Source organism: Nelumbo nucifera, chromosome 2 (genome assembly GCF_055504915.1).
Source record: "Nelumbo nucifera cultivar China Antique chromosome 2, China Antique-T2T, whole genome shotgun sequence".
NCBI classification, from domain to species: Eukaryota; Viridiplantae; Streptophyta; class Magnoliopsida; order Proteales; family Nelumbonaceae; genus Nelumbo; species Nelumbo nucifera.
The window spans coordinates 4,578,585-4,597,502 of NC_142650.1; the positions used below are offsets into that span (position 1 = coordinate 4,578,585).

The 18,918-nt window shown below is 41.3% G+C and overlaps 1 protein-coding gene across 7 annotated transcripts in view; it reads left to right on the forward strand.

Moving 5' to 3' along the window:
- Positions 1-18,918, forward strand: part of RAD51D (DNA repair RAD51-like protein) — a 38,627-nt gene that overhangs the window by 18,828 nt on the left and 881 nt on the right. For 6 of the 7 annotated variants that reach the window (XM_088898047.1, XM_088898046.1, XM_088898049.1 and 3 more), the window contains one exon: positions 18,538-18,687. In XM_088898047.1, the coding sequence (XP_088754173.1) occupies positions 18,538-18,687 (150 nt within the window). Of the gene's footprint in view, positions 1-17,201; positions 17,275-18,537; positions 18,688-18,918 lie in introns of those variants that run through there. The other variant, XM_088898050.1, reaches the window with a different exon arrangement.

Sequence of the window (18,918 nt, forward strand, 5' to 3'; positions counted from 1 at the left end):
GCAAACTAAACTATCTAACCATTACTCGGCCAGATATTTCATTTGCGGTTAGTGTGGTGAGTCAGTTCATGCAGAAACCTTTGGTCCCACATTGGAATGCAGTGCTAAGGATTGTGAGGTATCTGAAAGGAGCTCCTGGTCGTGGTTTGCTGTACAGAAGTGGTGGAAAACTGGTAGTAGAAGGATACACCGATGCTGATTGGGCAGGTTCTATGTCTGATAGACGATCTACCACAGGCTATTGCACCTTTCTGGGGGGTAACCTGGTAACATGGAAAAGTAAGAAGCAAGCAGTTGTGGCAAGAAGCAGTGCAGAAGCGGAATATAGGGCCATGGCACATACTGCTTGTGAACTAGTGTGGCTGAGGAACCTTCTACAGGAGATAGGATATGACATCAGTACTCCAATGAAGCTCTACTGTGACAATCAGGCAGCGGTTCATATCTCTTCCAATCCAGTGTTTCATGAAAGAACCAAGCACATCGAAGTTGACTGTCATTTTGTGAGAGAGAAGGTGCTGAATGGGGTGATAGAAACTGCATATGTTAGTACGGGAAACCAGTGGGCAGACTTGTTTACAAAAGGCTTGAGTCGGGGGAGAGTGGACTACATATGTAACAAGCTGGGATTATATGATATATACTCACCAGCTTGAGGGGGAGTGTTAGTGGTGTTAGTGAAGGGGTATTTCAGTCTTTGTACTTGTTGAGAATGCTGATGTGTACTGTTATGTTTGTTCGAGTGCCTCTTACTTAAAGAAGGGCACTCAAGTCTTTTTCAATAAGTCAATAATATAATAATAGGTCTGGCCGAATCAAGGGATGAACTTTTTTTCCCTAATTCGAACCAGCCTTTCTCTCTTTTCTCTCTTCTCTCTTTTCTTCTTTCCTCTCCTACTTCTTGCTGTCTACTTTACTCTACAGTCAACGAACAAGACAGAATTCTATGGCAGGTCAAACTTCAACAGAAGCCAAACCCAATGCTCTACAGTTACACTACAAGATAAAAATAGATGATTACAATCCTCACCATGGGATCTGCAAAGAATGCACCAGTTTGGTGAAATACAAAGGATGGGTATTCTCTTTTGTAGGTTATCCATCGTGTTTACTTTACCATGCCACACCCAACACAAAGCCATAACCTTGGGGGGGGGGGACTGACCTACACTAGACTTCTTTGGAAGGGAAACTTTGTTGAGAGGATGTTTGGTAGAGGAAATTGAAAAAGGAGCCACAAGAATAAGATCCATTGGGGTAATGGCCCAAATCCTTTTATCAGGCTTCGGAGGACCCAACCAAACCTTATCAAGGAGACAAAGAAGAGTAGACAAACACTCAATTTCCTCATCCCTTAACCCTCTACGGAAACCAAGATCCCAAGAAAATGCTAACAAATTTAAAATCGATGGAAGCAATTTTGAGATCGCCTCTTTTTTATACAAAGAAACAAGGTACAAGGATGGAAAGAAGTCTTTTAGAGGGAGATCTCCAGCCCAAATGTCCTCCCAAAACCGAATAGAATTACCAGAACAAGCATCATACCTGACACAACTGAGGAACTGTGGAAGAATTTTGTGAATTGCTTTCCATGGTGTAGCTAGGTTAGCCCTCCTTGATGCGCCAACATCCCAACCACTCTTTGAACATCCATGAATACTCTTCACCACTTCGTGCTAGAGTCTATCTCGTTCCAAAGGCCACCTTCATAGCCACTTCCCTAACAAAGCTGAGTTCTTTTTAAGCACATTCCCGAGCCCTAATCCTCCTTCCTCTTTGCTTCTACCCACAACCCCCCAACTAATTAAGTGGTCTTTTTTACCTTCTCTCGATTCCCAAAGAAAATCTCTCATCAATTTTTCGAATTTCTTCGCTTCCCTAGGCGGTATCCTAAAGATAGAGAGGTAATAGGTAGGTAGATTCATGAGGGTAGCTTCCTCCCACCTAAAGAGATAATTTTTCTTCCACACAACTAATCTCTTTTCGATCTTTTCCAAGACTGGGGTCCAAAACCTACTTTCTAGGGTTTGCCCCTAACGGAAGCCCTAAGTAGGACAAAGGCCAGGAAGAAATGGAACACTCAAGACAATTTGCAACCGCCTCAACCTCCTCAAAGTCTAGATTGACTCCGGCTATGCAGCTTTTTCCTAGATTGATTTTCAAATTGGAAACTCCTTCAAAAGCTCTAATCAATTCTTTCAAGTTTTCCACCTTCTCACCGAAGCCTCCATCACAGAAGATCATCAAGTCATCTGTAAACTGAAGGTGAGTTACTGGAATTCGGTTTGTACCTACTCCCCATCCCCTTATCACATCTTCCCTATTAGCCCTAGTGTTAATTTGACTGAACACATCAGCTACCAATGTAAAGAGAAAAGGTGAAAGTGGGTCCCCTTGTCTAATACCCTAGCTAGCCGGAAAAAAATCCCTCACCGCCCCATTTACTAGGATGGAATAGTGACAAGAGCTGACACAACCAAAACCCAACTACACCATCTTTCCCCAAACCCACACTTCCTCAAAACCTTTAGTAGGAACTGCCAATCCACCAAGTCATAGGCTTTCTCAAGGTCAAGCTTACAAACAAAGTCTCTATGCTTGGACCTCTTCATCTCTTCCACACATTCACGGGCAATCAGGATTTGATCAATTATTTGACGCCCTTGGATGAAAGCCCCTTGAGCCTGACTAATAATGGAGGGAAGGATTTCTTTAATCCTCAAAGACAGGACATTCGCCAGGATTTTATAGATACTAGTCACCAAACTAATTGGCCTAAAATTTTTAGGATGGATAGCATCAACTTTCTTTGGAACAAGGTCCAAGAAGGTAGCATTAATGCCTCGACTGACTATATGCTTCTCTGCAGTGCAAACTCATTAAAAACCTCACAAAGATCAACTTTTATCACCTCCCAACAATCTTGGTAAAGGGCCATTGTAAAACCATATGGGCTTGGAGCTTTGGATCTATCCATCAAAATCACCGCCTTCCTAATCTCTTCTTCCTCAAAACACCGCAATAGGAAGTTCATGATCAAGGTCAACAATAGAAGCACTAGGAGGTTCAGGATTACTCGAGTCCAAGGGATTAAATTGTGGTGGGCATTTAGCTTCAAGAGCCACCCTCTTACTGCACCTAATGAAGAATTGCTGCCGAGATCGAGGCTGATATACAGGAGGTGGAGGAGGAGGGGAAGAAATGCTCTCATTACAAGGATGAGAGGAAGAAGAACTAGTAGACACAGAATCAGGAAAAAAAACGCAGAATGGAGTCCAATCTTCACTGGCAATCTCCCTCTAAAGAGGCGGACGAGATAATTGAAAAAGGGATGAGGACTAAAGGAAGGTAACATCCTCTGAAACGTACCTCAAACCAGCCTAAGGATCAAAACATCTGTTACCTTTCCAAACAAGAGGGTAACCAAGGAAAACACATTTAATAGACTTAGGATCAAACTTATGTATGAAAGGACTCATATCATGAACAAAGCAGATACATTCGAAGACCATGAGAGGTAAATTGAAGGTGGGTTCATTAGGAAGAAAAAGTTGGTGAGGGGATAAAAGGTTTAACATCCTTGATGGTAGCCGGTTAATAATATACACAACAATCTTGACAACATCTCCCCAAAAATGAGTAGGAACATGAGTTTGGAACAGTAACCCATGAGCAACTTCAACCACATGTCTATTCTTCCTCTTAGCAACCCCATTTGGTTGTGGAGTATGACTATATGAGCTTTGGCGAATAGTGCCCCGTTCTTCAAGAAACACATGAAGGTGGTTTTCAAAGTACTTTGCATTGTCAGATCCTCTTATCTTAATTCTTTTCTTAAACTGGGTTTCCACCATATTCATGAAATTTTGAACAATCATACCCACTAATGCATGGAATGATATATGGGCTCCAAACATCAGTCATTGTGAATAAAATGGAAAGCAGCATTCTTTTTCTATTACTCGCAAAATATGTGATTCTACATTGTTTGGATAAATGACAAACTTCACATTGAGGATTCAAGTTGGACACTGAACTGAACAAATTTGGAAACAAAAATTTTACAAACTTAAAGGACATATGACCAAGACGACAATGCCACAATTGCAAAAGACTAAATTTCTCATTAGAACAAGATTCTTTCTGGCTCAACAATCCATATTTTGAAGTTTTATGAAAAAGGTAGACTTCATCGATTTCATGCCCACCTCCAATCATCTTCCCCATGCTCAGATCCTAAAAAACGCAATGGGTGGGAGAAAAGGTTATAAGAACAATTATGCGACTTGGTAAGAGAACTGATAGATAATAAGCTTTTATCAATTGAGGAACATGAAGAACAAATCCAAGGGAAAGATTATGGGTAAGTTTGATTTCTCCCTGACCCAAGATAGGGGTCTAAGATCCATTTGCAATAGTAATCTTGCCCTTCCTAGGGGTTATAACTTATATGAGTGTGAAGGCATATCAGTCATATGGGCACTAGCCCTAGAGTCAATAATCCATGAGTTCGAGGTGGAACAAGCAAGTGTAGTACTTGACTAGATGTGCTAGCATATGCACTGGATGGATTACCTCTCCTTGTGGTAGTAAGTTTAGCCAATTGAGACCACTCCAAAAAGTTGGTCCCATCAAGTTTTATGGTGGTTATCATACCACTGGAAACATCAACATTTCCAAGAAACACACTAGAACCCATCTTAACATCCTTTGGTGATTCCATATTGAAGAAATAGTTGGTTAGCCACGAGTGTGTGGTTCCATACCCACACCTAGTAGTTTCTAATTTCTTTTGTTAGTAGTTTCTAATTTCTTTTATTAGAAGTTTCTAATTTCTTTAAGTTGGGCTAGCTCGCTTTATTGTTTCTAATTTTTGTTTATTTCCTATTCTTGTAAGGAACCTAAAGCTATAATTAAAGAAGTGTATGGGGCGGCGGATCATTAACCATCGAACCCCTTCTTTCTCCTCTCTTCACTCTTCTTCTTCTTCTTCTCTCTCTCTCTCTCTCTCTTCTTCTCTTCGAACCTGTATTACTTCACTAATACAGTAAACAGTTCCTCTTCTTCTTCTTCTTCTTCTTCTTCTTCTTTCAAGTTGGTACTGGAGCCTTAGATCTAGGGTTTCTCATGTGGATTTAATTCAGCCGACCACATGAGAATTGTTTAGGGCTGAAAGTGCAGAAAGATCCTTACTTCGGTTGATTCTTGGAGGTTGCAAGAAGGCTTTAGCAGCTGTCCAAAGATTGGAGAGAGCTTCTTGTAATCAGGAAGAATCAGGCAGGAATTGAATGATCAAGATTGGAGGTGCCGATCAACTTTTTCTTGGTTCTTTGATCAAGATTCAAGGTGCTGACAATAATCGGTTGATCTAGTTTGAAGACTGAAGGTAGCAATAAGTTTTCTGTGCATTTTTCTTCATAAAGTGCCTTTTCTTGAGATTGATACTCAAAAGGACTTTGTTATTCATTCAGGGAGGTACGGATAGAAAATCTTAGGACTGATATCAATTAGTCTAAGATTGATATCAATCCTAGGATAGTAGTTGGCTATTATCTAACTGCAAAATCATTGTCCTAGGTCGGCTGTTATCAGCCTTGAAATACAATTTTTCTTGTCACTTTAGTTTAAAGCCTCTTCTTAAATTAGAATGGAGTACAAGAAGCAAGGGGAAGGTGCTTTTGGGACTGGTGTTTCAGGTTACATGACTGAAAACACCTTTCAGATTACAGCTGTTAAGTTTGATGGATCAAACTACTTGGAATGGGCCCAATCAGCCATGATGGCTATTGGGGGTAGAGGAAAATTGAATTTCTTTCTAGGGGATGTGAAGGAACCCTCCAAGGAGGACCCTACTTATGCTAGGTGGGTCCATGAGAATTTTTTGGTGATGACATGGCTGTGCAACTCTATGCAGCCAAACATCAACCAAAACTACTTGTGGGCCAAAACAACCAAGGAAATATGGGATGTTATGAAGGAAACCTACTTCAGCCCCTTAATGTTGCTAGGGCTTATGAGCTAAAATGTGTGGTTAAAAATCTGAGGCAAGGAGAGAAGCATGTACTGTTTACTTTTCAACCTTAAAATCCCCATGGCATGAAATTGACCATCTTGAAACAATTGAGTGGGAGAGTCAGAAAGATGCACAAACATATAGAAAGCAGGTTGAAACTAACAGAGTTTTTGAGTTTCTAGCTGGTCTAAATTTTGAATACGACATTGTGAGACAACAATTGTCGATAAGAGATAGTGTGATTTTATCACAAGCCTATTCCCTAGTGCATAGTGAAGAAACTAGGAGAAAGGTTACGTTGCAGCAACAACCCTCCGAATCAGCCTTGGCAGTAGTTAGACCTAAATTTGGGTGGGGGGATAAGGAGAAGAAGGAAGCTAAGAAGACTTGGTATGTGAACACTGCAAGAAACCTAAACATACCAAGGACACCTGTTGGAAGTTGTACCCTCATCTAGTTCCAGCAAAGCTTAGAAATAAGAAAGGGAATGCTAATATGGCTGTCAACACTGATAGTACAACTTCATGAGGCACAAGAGGCACTCCTCTAGATACCCTAACTGCAGTCCGAGTTACTCTGACTCAGCTAGAAAATGAATTTAGTAATTCAGCTCAGCCTACATCAGCTCAATAGCCTACTTTGGCCCTTGCTCATATAGGTACAAGAGCTACTACTTGCCATGCTTCTGTCCCAGGTAATACTAGACCTTCCTGGGTAATAGATTCAGGTGCTTCAGATCATATGACTAGCATATCTACTCTATTTAGCACCTATTGTTTATCCTCTGGGAGAGATAATTTCTATTGTTGATGGCTCTCTTGTACCAATTTCTGGCAAGGGAGACATCAGATTATCAGATACCATCACCCTATCCTCAGTTTTGCATGTTCCCAAGCTTAGTGCTAGCTTACTTTCAGTTAGTAGTATTACTAAAAATCAAAACCGTTCGGTAACCTTTTTCCCTGATCAGTGTATTTTTCAGGATATGGAAACGAAGGTGATTGGGTTTGGTTGTGAGATGAATGGAGTCTACCTGCTGGAACGTTCACAGGGGGAGCAGAGTGAAGCAAGGAAATTGTTTGTTTCTCAGTCTTGTAGTAAGATTATGCTTTGGCACAACCGTTTAGGTAATTTATCTTTTGGGTCTTTAAAGAGTCTTTTTCCAAACTTGTTTGAGTTAGTAGAAGTGTCTGGGTTAAAATGTGAAAGTCGTGAACTTGCAAAACATAAGATCATCTTATCCTTTAAGTAATAAAAGAAGCAACATTCCTTTTGATATTGTGCATACCGATGTTTGGGGGCCCTACCATACTCCCACCATAGGGGGGGGGTATAGATATTTCTTATTATTTGTTGATGACTATACCCGTTTTTCATGGGTCTATCTTATGCACTCTCGAGATGAGGTTCCCTCTCTGACCCAAGCTTTCCATCAGATGATACCCTAACTCAATTTGAAATCAAGATCAAGATTCTTATATCTGATAATGCCAAGGAATACTTTGCAAAACCCTTGGCATCCTATCTCCTTGATCATGGGATCATTCATCAGAGCACCTGTCCTCACACACCTCAGCAAAATGGGGTTGCTGAGAGAAAAACAAGCATATTTTAGAGGTAGCCAGAAGCATCATGTTCAACTCCAGTGTTCCCATACGCTTCTGTGGAGATGCAATTTGTACAGCCATATACCTCATTAATAGGGTTTCTTCACGGGTCCTAAACATGAAAACCCCCGTTCAGTCTTCTATATCCAGATAAGGACATATTCACTATTCCCCTCTAAACTTTTGGGTGTACTTGTTTTGTTCAAATCATTGGACCTCATCGCTCCAAGTTTGATCCCAAAGCCACTAAGTGTATTTTCCTTGGGTATGCACAAAATCAAAAGGGATATTGCTATTATGAGCTAGTTTCAGGGAAGCGCTTTGTGTCCATGAATGTCACCTTTTTTGAGGATATGCCCTACTATTATAAGGCTTCTCCTCAGGGGGAGAATAGTGAGGAAGGGATTTCAGTTTCAGCTCCAAGAGTTCCTTTACCTGTCCCGGTTACTGAGGGGGGAGTTGCGAAGTAGGTCGTCAAAAATGCAGGGAGTTGAGAGTGTATCACAGAAAGTGGTGAATAATCCAGGTCAGTTCCAACATCTTCTACAGCTCCAGATTGAGACACTACTACTGCTCCCACTGTTGATCCCACTGTTACAGATGTTCAGCCTTCACTGATAGGTGACCTTGATCTTCCAATTGCTATTCGTAAAGGGAGGTGCCGTTGCACTTCATCCACTGCCCATTGCATCTCCAAGTTCTTTTCCTATAATTGTCTCTCAGAATCCTACAGATCTTACTTGGCATCTATTTCTGCTATTCCTATACCCAGAAAAGTGCAAGAAGCTCTTTTTGTATCTGAATGGAAGAAAGCAATGCAAGTAGAGATGGATGCTCTTGTCAAGAACAACACATGGTAACTAGTTAACCAGCCTGAAGGGAAGAAACCTGTTGGATGCAAATGGGTGTTTACTGGGAAATATAATGCTGATGATACTGTAGAGAGGTATAAGGCTAGACTGGTTGCAAAGGGATTCACACAAACTTATGGAATAGACTATACAGAAACCTTTGCACCTGTTGCAAAAATGAACACTATCAGAGTTCTATCCATTGTTGCAAACTTCTCATGGCCACTATTTCGGTTGGATGTTAAGAATGCCTTTTCAACGGAGACTTACAAGAGGAAGTATACATGGAGTTACCCCCTGGTTTTTATAGTACAGAAGCAGGAAAGAAAGTTTGTCTTTTGAAGAAGGCCTTGTACGGGTTGAAACAATCCTCGAGAGCTTGGTTTGATAGGTTTAGACTGGCTTTGGACAAATTCGAATACATATAGGCTTAGTCAGATCACACTCTCTTCTTTAAGAAGACAAGTCATTCCCTAACTCTACTTGTGGTCTATGTAGATCACATTGTGATAACAGGAAGTGACACTAGTGAAATCAAGGAATTTGAAGTGAAAGACCTAGGAAAGTTACACTATTTCCTAGGAATTGAGGTAACTCGATCTAATCATGGTATTTTCATCTCCCAAAGGAAGTATGTTGTTAGTGTTCGGTCTGCCTGTTAGATTGATAACAGTCAAGGAAGAGAGAGAGAAGAGAAAGAGAGAAAGGAGAAGAGTAGAAGAGAAACAAGGAGCAAAGATTCTGGTTCGAATGAGCGAAAAATTCACTCTCCCATTCGGCCAGATGTATTTTATATTACTAAAATATGTGGAAAAGTCACATATGCCCCTACTTAAGTTAGAGACATTAAATCTAACATAAACTTACACATCAGCACCTAAACACAAGCACAAAGACAGAATTACCTCTACATACTCGACACTAACACTCCCCCTCAAGCTGGAGAGTATATATCATATAATCCCAGCTTGTTACATATGTAGTCCATTCTCCCCTGACTCAACCCTTTAGTAAACAAATCTGCCCACTGGTTCCCTGTGTTGGCATATGCAGTGTATCACTCCACTCAGCACCTTCTCTCTAACAAAGTGACAGTCAACCTCTATGTGTTTAGTTCTCTCATGAAACACCGGATTAGAGGAATCCCTGTGTTGACATATGCAGTGTCTATCACTCCACTCAGCACCTTCTCTCTAACAAAGTGATAGTCAACCTCTATGTGTTTAGTTCTCTCATGAAACACCGGATTAGAGGAAATGTGAACTGCAACCTGATTGTCACAGTAGAGCTTCATTGGAGTATCAACAGTGTATCCCATCTCCTGTAGAAGGTTCCTTAGCCACACTAATTCACAAGTAGTATGTGCCATAGCTCTATATTCTGCCTCTGCACTGCTTCTTGCCACCATTGTCTGCTTCTTGCTTTTCCATGTCACCAGATTACCCCTAAGAAAAGTGCAATAGCCTGTGGTAGATCTCCTATCAGATACAGAACCGGCCCAATCAACATCAGTATATCCTTCTATTTCAAGTTTTCCACCACTTCTGTATATCAAACCGCGACCAGGAGCCCCCTTTAAATACCTCACAATCCTTGGAACCACATCCCAATGTGGAACCAGAGGTTTCTGCATGAACCGACTTACCACACTAACTGTGAATGAAATGTCTGGCCGAGTGATGGTTAGGTAGTTCAGTTTACCTACCAGCTGCCGGTATCTTCCAAAATCTTCAAACACTGCACCCATATCGCTGCTTAGCTTAGTGTTTGTTTTCATAGGAGTTTCAGCTAGTTTAGCATCTAACAAACATGTTTCTTCAAGCAAATCAAGAGCATATTTCCTCCGACACAAGTTAATACCATGCTTGACCTTGCTACTTCTATCCCCGAGAAATACTTCAATTTGCCAAGGTCCTTTGTCTGAAAATGTTCCTGCAGAAAGATCTTCAACCTATCAATGCCCATTTTATCATTCCCGGTAATGACAATATCATCTACATACACCACTAATAGGATTTTCCCTGCCTAAGAGTCATGACTAAAGACGGAATGGTCAACTTGACACTGTTTCATACCAAACTTCTTTACTACCTCACTAAATCTTTCAAACCATGCTCGAGGAGACTGTTTAAGCCCATAAATGGCCTTCAGTAGCCGGCACACCTTACCATCCTCCCCCTGAGCAACAAACCCTGGTGGTTTCTCCATATAGACCTCCTCGAGCAGATCACCATGCAAGAAGGCATTCTTGATATCAAGCTAATAGAGGGGCCAATCATACATCGCAACAAGAGAAATCACAACACGGACTGGACCAATCTTAGCAATCGGAGAGAAAGTCTCTGTGTAATCAATACCATAGGTTTGGGAATACCCTTTGGAGCAATTAAGAGACTTGGTCAACTTACTAATAGACATAAGATTAAAAGAAAATTTAGGGGCATACAAAAATGATGATAGGGATACAAGGTCCATGCCAACATTATCAACACCACAAATGGAGGATGTGGAACCATTAGCAAGAGTAACAAATTGTGATGTTGAGCAATGAGAGAGGGAAGGAAACACACCTGGAGTTCCAGTCATGTGATCGGAGGCTCCAGAATCAATAATCCAGGGATAGGGTGTGGATGCCAGACAAGTCATACCTAAGTGTGCGAGAGTGGCTGTGTTCCATTGAGATGTGGCCTGTACCAACCTCTCATACTCATCACGGGGAATACTCTTCATCTCCTTCCCAGCAACATCTGTGGATGTAGGAGGTACCTGATCGGCTAAATGGCTCTCCTGTTTGAAGCTACTGTCACTAGTCACGGCATGATTGGCCCAAGCTGAAGGTGGACCATGCAAGTCATAACAATAATTGATGGTATGTCCATCCATACCACAGTGTGTACACCTCCTTGGACCTGAACTACATCCTCTGCCACGGCTCCCCCTGAATATCGACCTCCAGTACGACCACCACCACGGTTATATGTAGGTCCATTACAACCACTCCGGTCATATGCCGGTCCAGTACTACCACTACGGCCAGACTGAGCTCCTCGAGCTCCACCTCTAACACCACGGCCTCTGGATACTGCTAGGGCTGATCTATAGGAAATATTAGGGTTCTTGGTAGATCCAATGGAAATCCTCTTGAGTCAAGCAAACACCTCTTCTAAGGAAGGGAGAGCTGACCCTCCTAGTATCTGAGCCCGCACTGGTTCATATTCAGCCCCACCAAAAACCGAGTCACATCAAGTAGTTCTCTCTGTTGTTGCTGAATTTTGACATCAAAAGTGAGGGGGTGATAAACATTCAATTCATTATGAATGTTTCTCATACTAGCATAGTACTCTTCAAGACTCTGATTACCCTGTTGTAGATTAAAGTATTCTTGGTACAACTGATATACTCTGGTTGTGTTGTCTTGACCCGAATATAGTTTCTTAGCATGGTCTCACACTTCTTTGGCAGTATCAAGGAACATGAAATTTACACTAATCTTGGGTTCCATACTATTCCATAACCATGTGATGATTTGTGCATCTGCCTGCTCCCAATCATCATACTCAGGAGAATCGATGGAAGGTTTTCCATCCCTTATGTGCTTGACCTTCTTCTTTGCCTTAAGAAAGACTTCTACAGATTTAGCCCATGGTACATAATTTTCTCCTTTCAGCTTAATGGAGGTCATTTGAACATTCAGGTAGTCAGTAGGAACCATCACACTAGTCTTGCTATCACTGTTGTCTCCCATTGCTGAATTCTGATATTGCTGAATTCGGCAAACTGCACACTACACCCTGATTTCAGCACTTACTACTGCTGCAAATTGCACTCTTTACACTACAAACCCAACTCCACGACTGCCTCAAACTTCCCAACACTTTTTGAGGAACCCACCCCCCTTCGAATCACACTGAAGGGTGCACAAACCCTAGCACACTACAATCTGAAATCCCACCATACAGTCTGAAATAGACTTCTCATTTGATTCACACAAAAAAAAAACATAAAACCTCTTACCTGATCACCGAAAATCAGATCACACAAGACACCCACTGGACCACACGAATCAGCCCTCTTCTCTTCATCGGTTAGGGGAGGGCTTCTTAGAAACTGCAGCAACCGACCACAAACACCACAACTGGAGGCATAGAAACCTCCAAGGCAAGAGAGCGATCACTCCTTTTCAGCCCTGTCCCTTATCTCTAGCTGATGGCGAAGAAAATAAGAGAAAACCCTAGGTTGGGTGCGCAGATAATAGAATTCTGGGCAGATCCGATTTGCTCAGTTTGGCTTTGATACCATGTTAGTGTTCAGTCTGCTTGTTAGACTGATAACAGTCAAGGAAGAGAGAGAGAGAGAAAGAGAGAAAGGAGAAGAGAAACAAGGAGTAAAGATTCTGGTTCGAATGAGGGAAAAATTCACTCTCCCATTCGGCCAGATGTATTTTATATTACTAAAATATGTGGAAAGTCACATATGACCCTACTTAAGTTAGAGACATTAAATCTAACATAAACTTACACATCAGCACCTAAACACAAGCACAAAGACAGAATTACCCCTACATACTTGACACTAACATATGTTCTGGACTTATTGGAAGAAGTTGGCAAGTTAGGAGTGAAACCTGTTGATACTCCCATTGAGCCTAACCATAAGATAAGTGCAGAAAGTGGAGAACTCCTTGAGGACAAGGCTATGTACCAAAGGCTGGTTGGGAAACTTCTTTATCTCTGTCTAACCTGACCAGATATTTCTTATGCCGTCAGTGTTGTCAGTCAATACATGCATTCTCCTAGGACCACCCATCTCCTTGCAGTAGAAAGGATCCTTGCCTACTTAAAGAGATGTCTAGGGAGAGATATACTCTTCAAGAATAATGGTCATATGAAAATAGAAGTGTATACAGATGCGGATTGGGCCGGATGTGTTGATGATAGGAGGTCCACCTCTAGATATTGTGCATTTGTGGGGGGAAATCTTGTTTCCTGGAGAATAATGAAACAAAATGTCGTTGCTCGCTCCAGTGCAGAAGCAAAATACAGATCCATGGCCAATGGTGTTGTAGAAGTGTTATGGCTGAGATCCTTGCTTAATGAGTTGGAGGTTGATTATGAGAAGCCTTTGATGTTGTATTGTGATAATCAAGCTGCAATTAATATTGCCCACAACCCAATACAGCATGACAGGACTAAGCATATCGAGGTTGGCAGGCATTTTATCCGAGAGCGAGTCACATCTCAAGAAGTATGCCTTCCTTACATTGCCTCAGACATGCAGTTAGCTGATCTCTTCACCAAAGCAGTCACAAAAAGCAAATTGAAGACAAATTTATGCAAGTTGGGCATGACAAATATCTACTCCCAACTTGAGGGGGAGTGAAGAAATAGTTGGTTAGCCATGAGTGTGGGGTTCCATACCCACACCCAGGCTCTAGTGTGTGTGGTTTCATACCAACACCTAGTTGTTTCTAATTTCTTTTATTAGTAGTTTTTAAATTCTTTTACTAGAAGTTTCTAATTTCTTTAAGTGAGCTAGCTGGCCTTGTTGTTTCTAATTTTTGTTTATTTCCTATTCTTGTAAGGAACCTAAAGCTATATTTAAAGAAGTGTATGGGGGCGGCAGATCATTAACCACCGAACCCCTTCTTTCTTTTCTCCTCTCTTCACTTCTCTCTCTTTCTCTCTCTCTCTCTCTCTCTCTCTCTCTCTCTTCTTCTCTTTGAACCTGTATTACTTCTCTAATACAGTAAACAGTTCTTCTTCTTCTTCTTTCAAGTCATACCTCACAAACAACTATCTTAGCAACCAAGGAGCACCCCAACACCCAACCGAAATACAAGCAAACCCAAAAGAAAGGGTCAAACTCGGTTAAAGGTTAGAAAGGGGCCAAAAAGCTGGCTGGCGGTAAAAGAGAGGGAGAAGAAAAACTCCCATTTTTTTTTAAATTTCAGAAAAATATGGGACCACTTCCTGTCATTCCCAAAATATAAAACAACCTAAAAGAACTAGGTTTTGTAGGATGAGAACCCATCAAACAAGAGAATCAAGCCTCTAAACCAGATTTGGAATTTCTGTGGTTTTCTACTCGAAAAATCCACAATAAATCAGAGACATCAAAACACGAGGAATATGCCAAAATTCATTCCAAAATCAGGGCGAATCAAACTATACAGTTTTTAGAGATTGCTGCCGCCACCTGTATGGACTGCTGACATCATCTGATGGCGGTCTGACATCAACAGCTCATCACCCGAGCAAAAACCAGTATAGAAAGACTCTCCCAAGACCTTCTAGTTGCTCTGATAGCAATTTTAATATCTAGGGTTTTATTGAGAAAGTAAACAAGAAGAGAAGAGAGAATTTATATTTTTGAGAGGAATTACAAGTAAGCCCTCATATGGGTGCCCAAATACAAAGGAACAAAAAAGACAAGAATACCCTTGCACAATCTCAAGATTCTCAACATTGGATTGGTGGAGAGGTAGTGCAGGTTTCTACACAAATGATGCCACAACCAAGCTGAAGAAGGAAGACAGCATTTGGATACAAATATTTGGTCTTCCTCTGCTGTTATGGTGCCCAAGTGTAATAGAAGCAATTGGGGATTACTGCAGTGGTTTCATTCAAATGGGTGACTCAGGACCGGATATTGCCACATTTGAATGGGTGGGAATCCAAGTTCGTTGAAAAGGGTTGGTGCCGGAAACAGTTGGCATAGTGGTGAGGGATATAATGTATACTATCACATTCGGTTGGAGCTAATCCCTGCGGCTCATCTTCATAGATCCGTTTGCAGTGGTCAATGGACAAATAGAATCTGTGGTTGTGACAATCGTGCCCACAGGGAAAATTGGTAGTAGTCATTAAATCAGACTAAAGAAGCAGGAGAGATTAAAAGACAATCGTCCGATATCTGATGTTGCAGAAAGAAATCAGGTAGGTTGGACAAGAATTCAAAATTCAAATTTAAATGAAGTGGATGCATGGTGAAGCTCCAAACAAGAACTAAAAGAATTAATAGAAGAGTGTATCCTGGAAATGGATGATCCCAAGCTACGTGCTACTGGTTTTAATCGCCAAACTCTACCCAAGTTGAAGGTTTACTCAAGGAAGCAAACCAGGAAAAACTTCTGATCCAACAACAAGGACCAAACCCAAATTGGGGAGTAATCCAAATTCCAAAAAGGCCAGGCCATCTGACCCACTTGATGGGAAAAGCCCTAATTCAGGAGGTATCAAGTTCAAAGAGAATGGAAAGTTGACAATGGAGGCCATAGCCAGTAGTGATGGAGGGAAAAGGGAAGGTGCTAGTGGAAGATGATGTAATGCCAACACTTCCAAATAAAGAAATGGCTTTGGTCAAAAGGAAGGAGGAAGGAACCCTTGTAGCTTCAAACTTACAAAAACCTTCAGGGGGAGGATTTAACGCCACTACAGATGGTACTCCCTGAAGACCAAATGATTGGAGGACCCATGATGGAGATGGAGTTGAAGGGAACTTGAGTGGAACAGGATTTAGGAAGTTTGGGAAGGAAAATAAGGAGAAGAGGGGGAAAAAACACAACAACAGAAGCTGCAAACTGGGGTAAACCCGTACCCAAGCAGGTGGGAAGTAGAAATGATGTTAGATTTGGTGTTGTCCAAATACCTTAAATTTGGAGAATTTCAAGTGGTATGTCCTTTCAAGGTTAAGAAGAAGAAATGAAGAAATTATTAACCGCCATTGAGCAACGAGCCTTCGAAGATCGTGGAAGGGCTAATGCAAAAGTGAAGAACTCTAAGGGCACATACAAGGAGATTTTAAGACTTACATGGGGCTTAAACAATAATGTTGGAGGAGCAGAGGAAGGATGCAAGGGTAGGAGGAAGGGGAGATGAGTAAAAAGTTGAAACTGATATGAAGAATCGAAGATAGTATCTTGGAACGTTTGGATTTTGTTCTGGTAGAAGAGGGGTGGTAATCAGTGCGAGAATTGGAAAAATGAAGCCAGATGTTTTGTTGATCCAAGAGACTAAACTGGACAAAGTCGATGTTGCTGTAGCAAGTATTTCGGGTGGGGGGGGGGAGCGGCATTGCAGTTGGAGTTGCTTGGAGGCCCTAGGCACAGTAGGTGGTAATCTAGTGATTTGAAATGCAGAATCTTTACAGGTTTCGGATCAGCTGGTGGGAAGATACTCAGTTTCATTAGAAGCCACTTGGGGAACAATGTTTTAAAAACCAACCCGGAAGTGGACTTGCTTTTCTTTCTGGGTGATGGTTCACTGGTTCAACCATCTGGGTTGTACCATCATTCTGACCGTTAAATTGGGATTTTAGGTTACATCCATTCTTATGTCAGTATATAATGTTATGGGGGGAGGGGGTGAGAGGCGGTAGAGAAAGGAGAAAAAAACTTGCACAAGGAAGAAGACTGGTTTTCTGTCGTCTTCTTCATGCCCATTGCAGTGCTAGATTTTTTTCCCTCTCCACAGACGTTAAACCTCTTTCTTTTTTCTTTTCTCCCACCACTAAACTCTCTCTCTCTCTCTCTCTCTCTCTCTCTCTCTCGCTCTCTCTCCACCCCTGCCTCTTACAATGCCCCCCTCTTAGTTTCTTTAACATATACACATCTCACTCCTCCCTCTTTGCTTCCAACCAACTTATGCAACCTTCACACTCAGCCCCTGTTTTTGTTCTCTCACCTCCCCACATTTCTACATTCTAACTAAAATATTCTTTTCCCACTGACAGCCTCCCTTACAATACAATTGGGGAAGTGAGAATGGAAGCTGAGAACAATGGAGGAAGAGGAGACTCATTAGTGGTAAGATCAGATCTGGATTCTGGTGCCGCTCTGTTAGATGTAGGGCCTTTCATCTTCATGATTTCTCTCACTTTTTCACTTATTTGTTTTAGGTTTTATTTGTTTTATTTTATCTAAAATGACTGCATTTAAAAATGATTAATATTATGTTATTGTGGTTTGATTCATCAACTGGAAAATGGTTCAGCAGGTTAATGTCTGGGTGAATGGGTGTTGACCAAGTCATTGTTTTTTTTTTTTTTTTACAATTTAATGGGTTAGTGGTAAAACCAAATCGTCTTGACCTCTGAGTGACAGGTTGAGTGGTTCAACCTTCCGGGTCAATGATGGTTTAAAAACACTGTTGGGATTTGGGAAGATAGCTTTAAGAGTATAATGACAAGTATTTATGGGCCAAATGATGATGCAGGAAGGATACTATTCTGGGGTGAATTTATATGACATAAGGAATAGATGGCAGTCTTGGCATGAGTATGTGTGTGGGGAGGCGGGGGGGAGGTAAGATTTTAACACTTGCTTGTACACAGAAGAGAAGAAAGGGGGAGCAAGGAGTGCTGTTGGCATGAATGGCTTTTCAGAATTCATCAGCAGACATGAATTAGTTGATTTACCCCAATAAGAACACACCTTCAATCATGTAAGTAACGAGTGCCATGTAAATAAAATACAGTCCGTGTAAACACACTCAAAGGTGTGATCCTATTGGGGATCAAGCAATGGATCCCACTAATAGGTAACCAGCAGATCCCAATGCATTTGTCCCTATGTGTTAGTTGGGTCATTTGGTGGAGGCTAAACAACCAAAGATTCTTTGATACAGTAAGTTGATTTGGGCCCAAAATGGCAGCACAAATTGCCTCTCACTATTAATCAGGAGAATATGAACTCCTAAATCCTATGATGCATGGACACCTGTAAATACCTAGTATACCACTTTTGGAACCGATGACATGTACCCCCTGTACATTATTGGTTACTGCATGAACATTTCTACAATACACTTTACAATGTTAACACTTCTAAATAAATTTCTAGTTTTAAAAAATCATGCTATAAGAATAATTTTTTTCTAGCTCTAGAATAACATTTTGTTCCCTGTGATAATCAGATATGCAATAGGATGTCATGTATGCTAAAATTACTAGTGTTACTATCTTTATCAATTCTAGCTGCAGTTCTATCTAGATGGCTTAGCTAGACTGATGTCTTGGGCCCATCAGAGTTCTAGGACTATGCAATAACAATGTTTATGTAATATTTTAGGTGACAAATCACATGGTGTGTGGTGAAGGAGGCATCTTAAAGCCTGCCCTCGGAGAGAGTTGGAAGAGCATTCCACACGTGCGGCTGCTGCTTTCCCATGATCGTAGGAGCAATTCATACAATATATCCATACTCAAGCACCCAGTCATGGTATGTCCTATCTATCTATGTTTCTCGTATTGTGATGATTTATGTATACATCTATCAGCAGCCAGGTGCATATGTTCATTTCATCCATGCCCAATCTCTTACATATGTTGGAAGTTGTTTGCTCATCAGGATGATTACATTAATTGGAAGGTATAGTTTTCAAGGTGCCAATGTGAGGCTACGCATCTGGGGGTGCCTAGCCCCCCACACCCCACAAAAAGAAAATGAAAA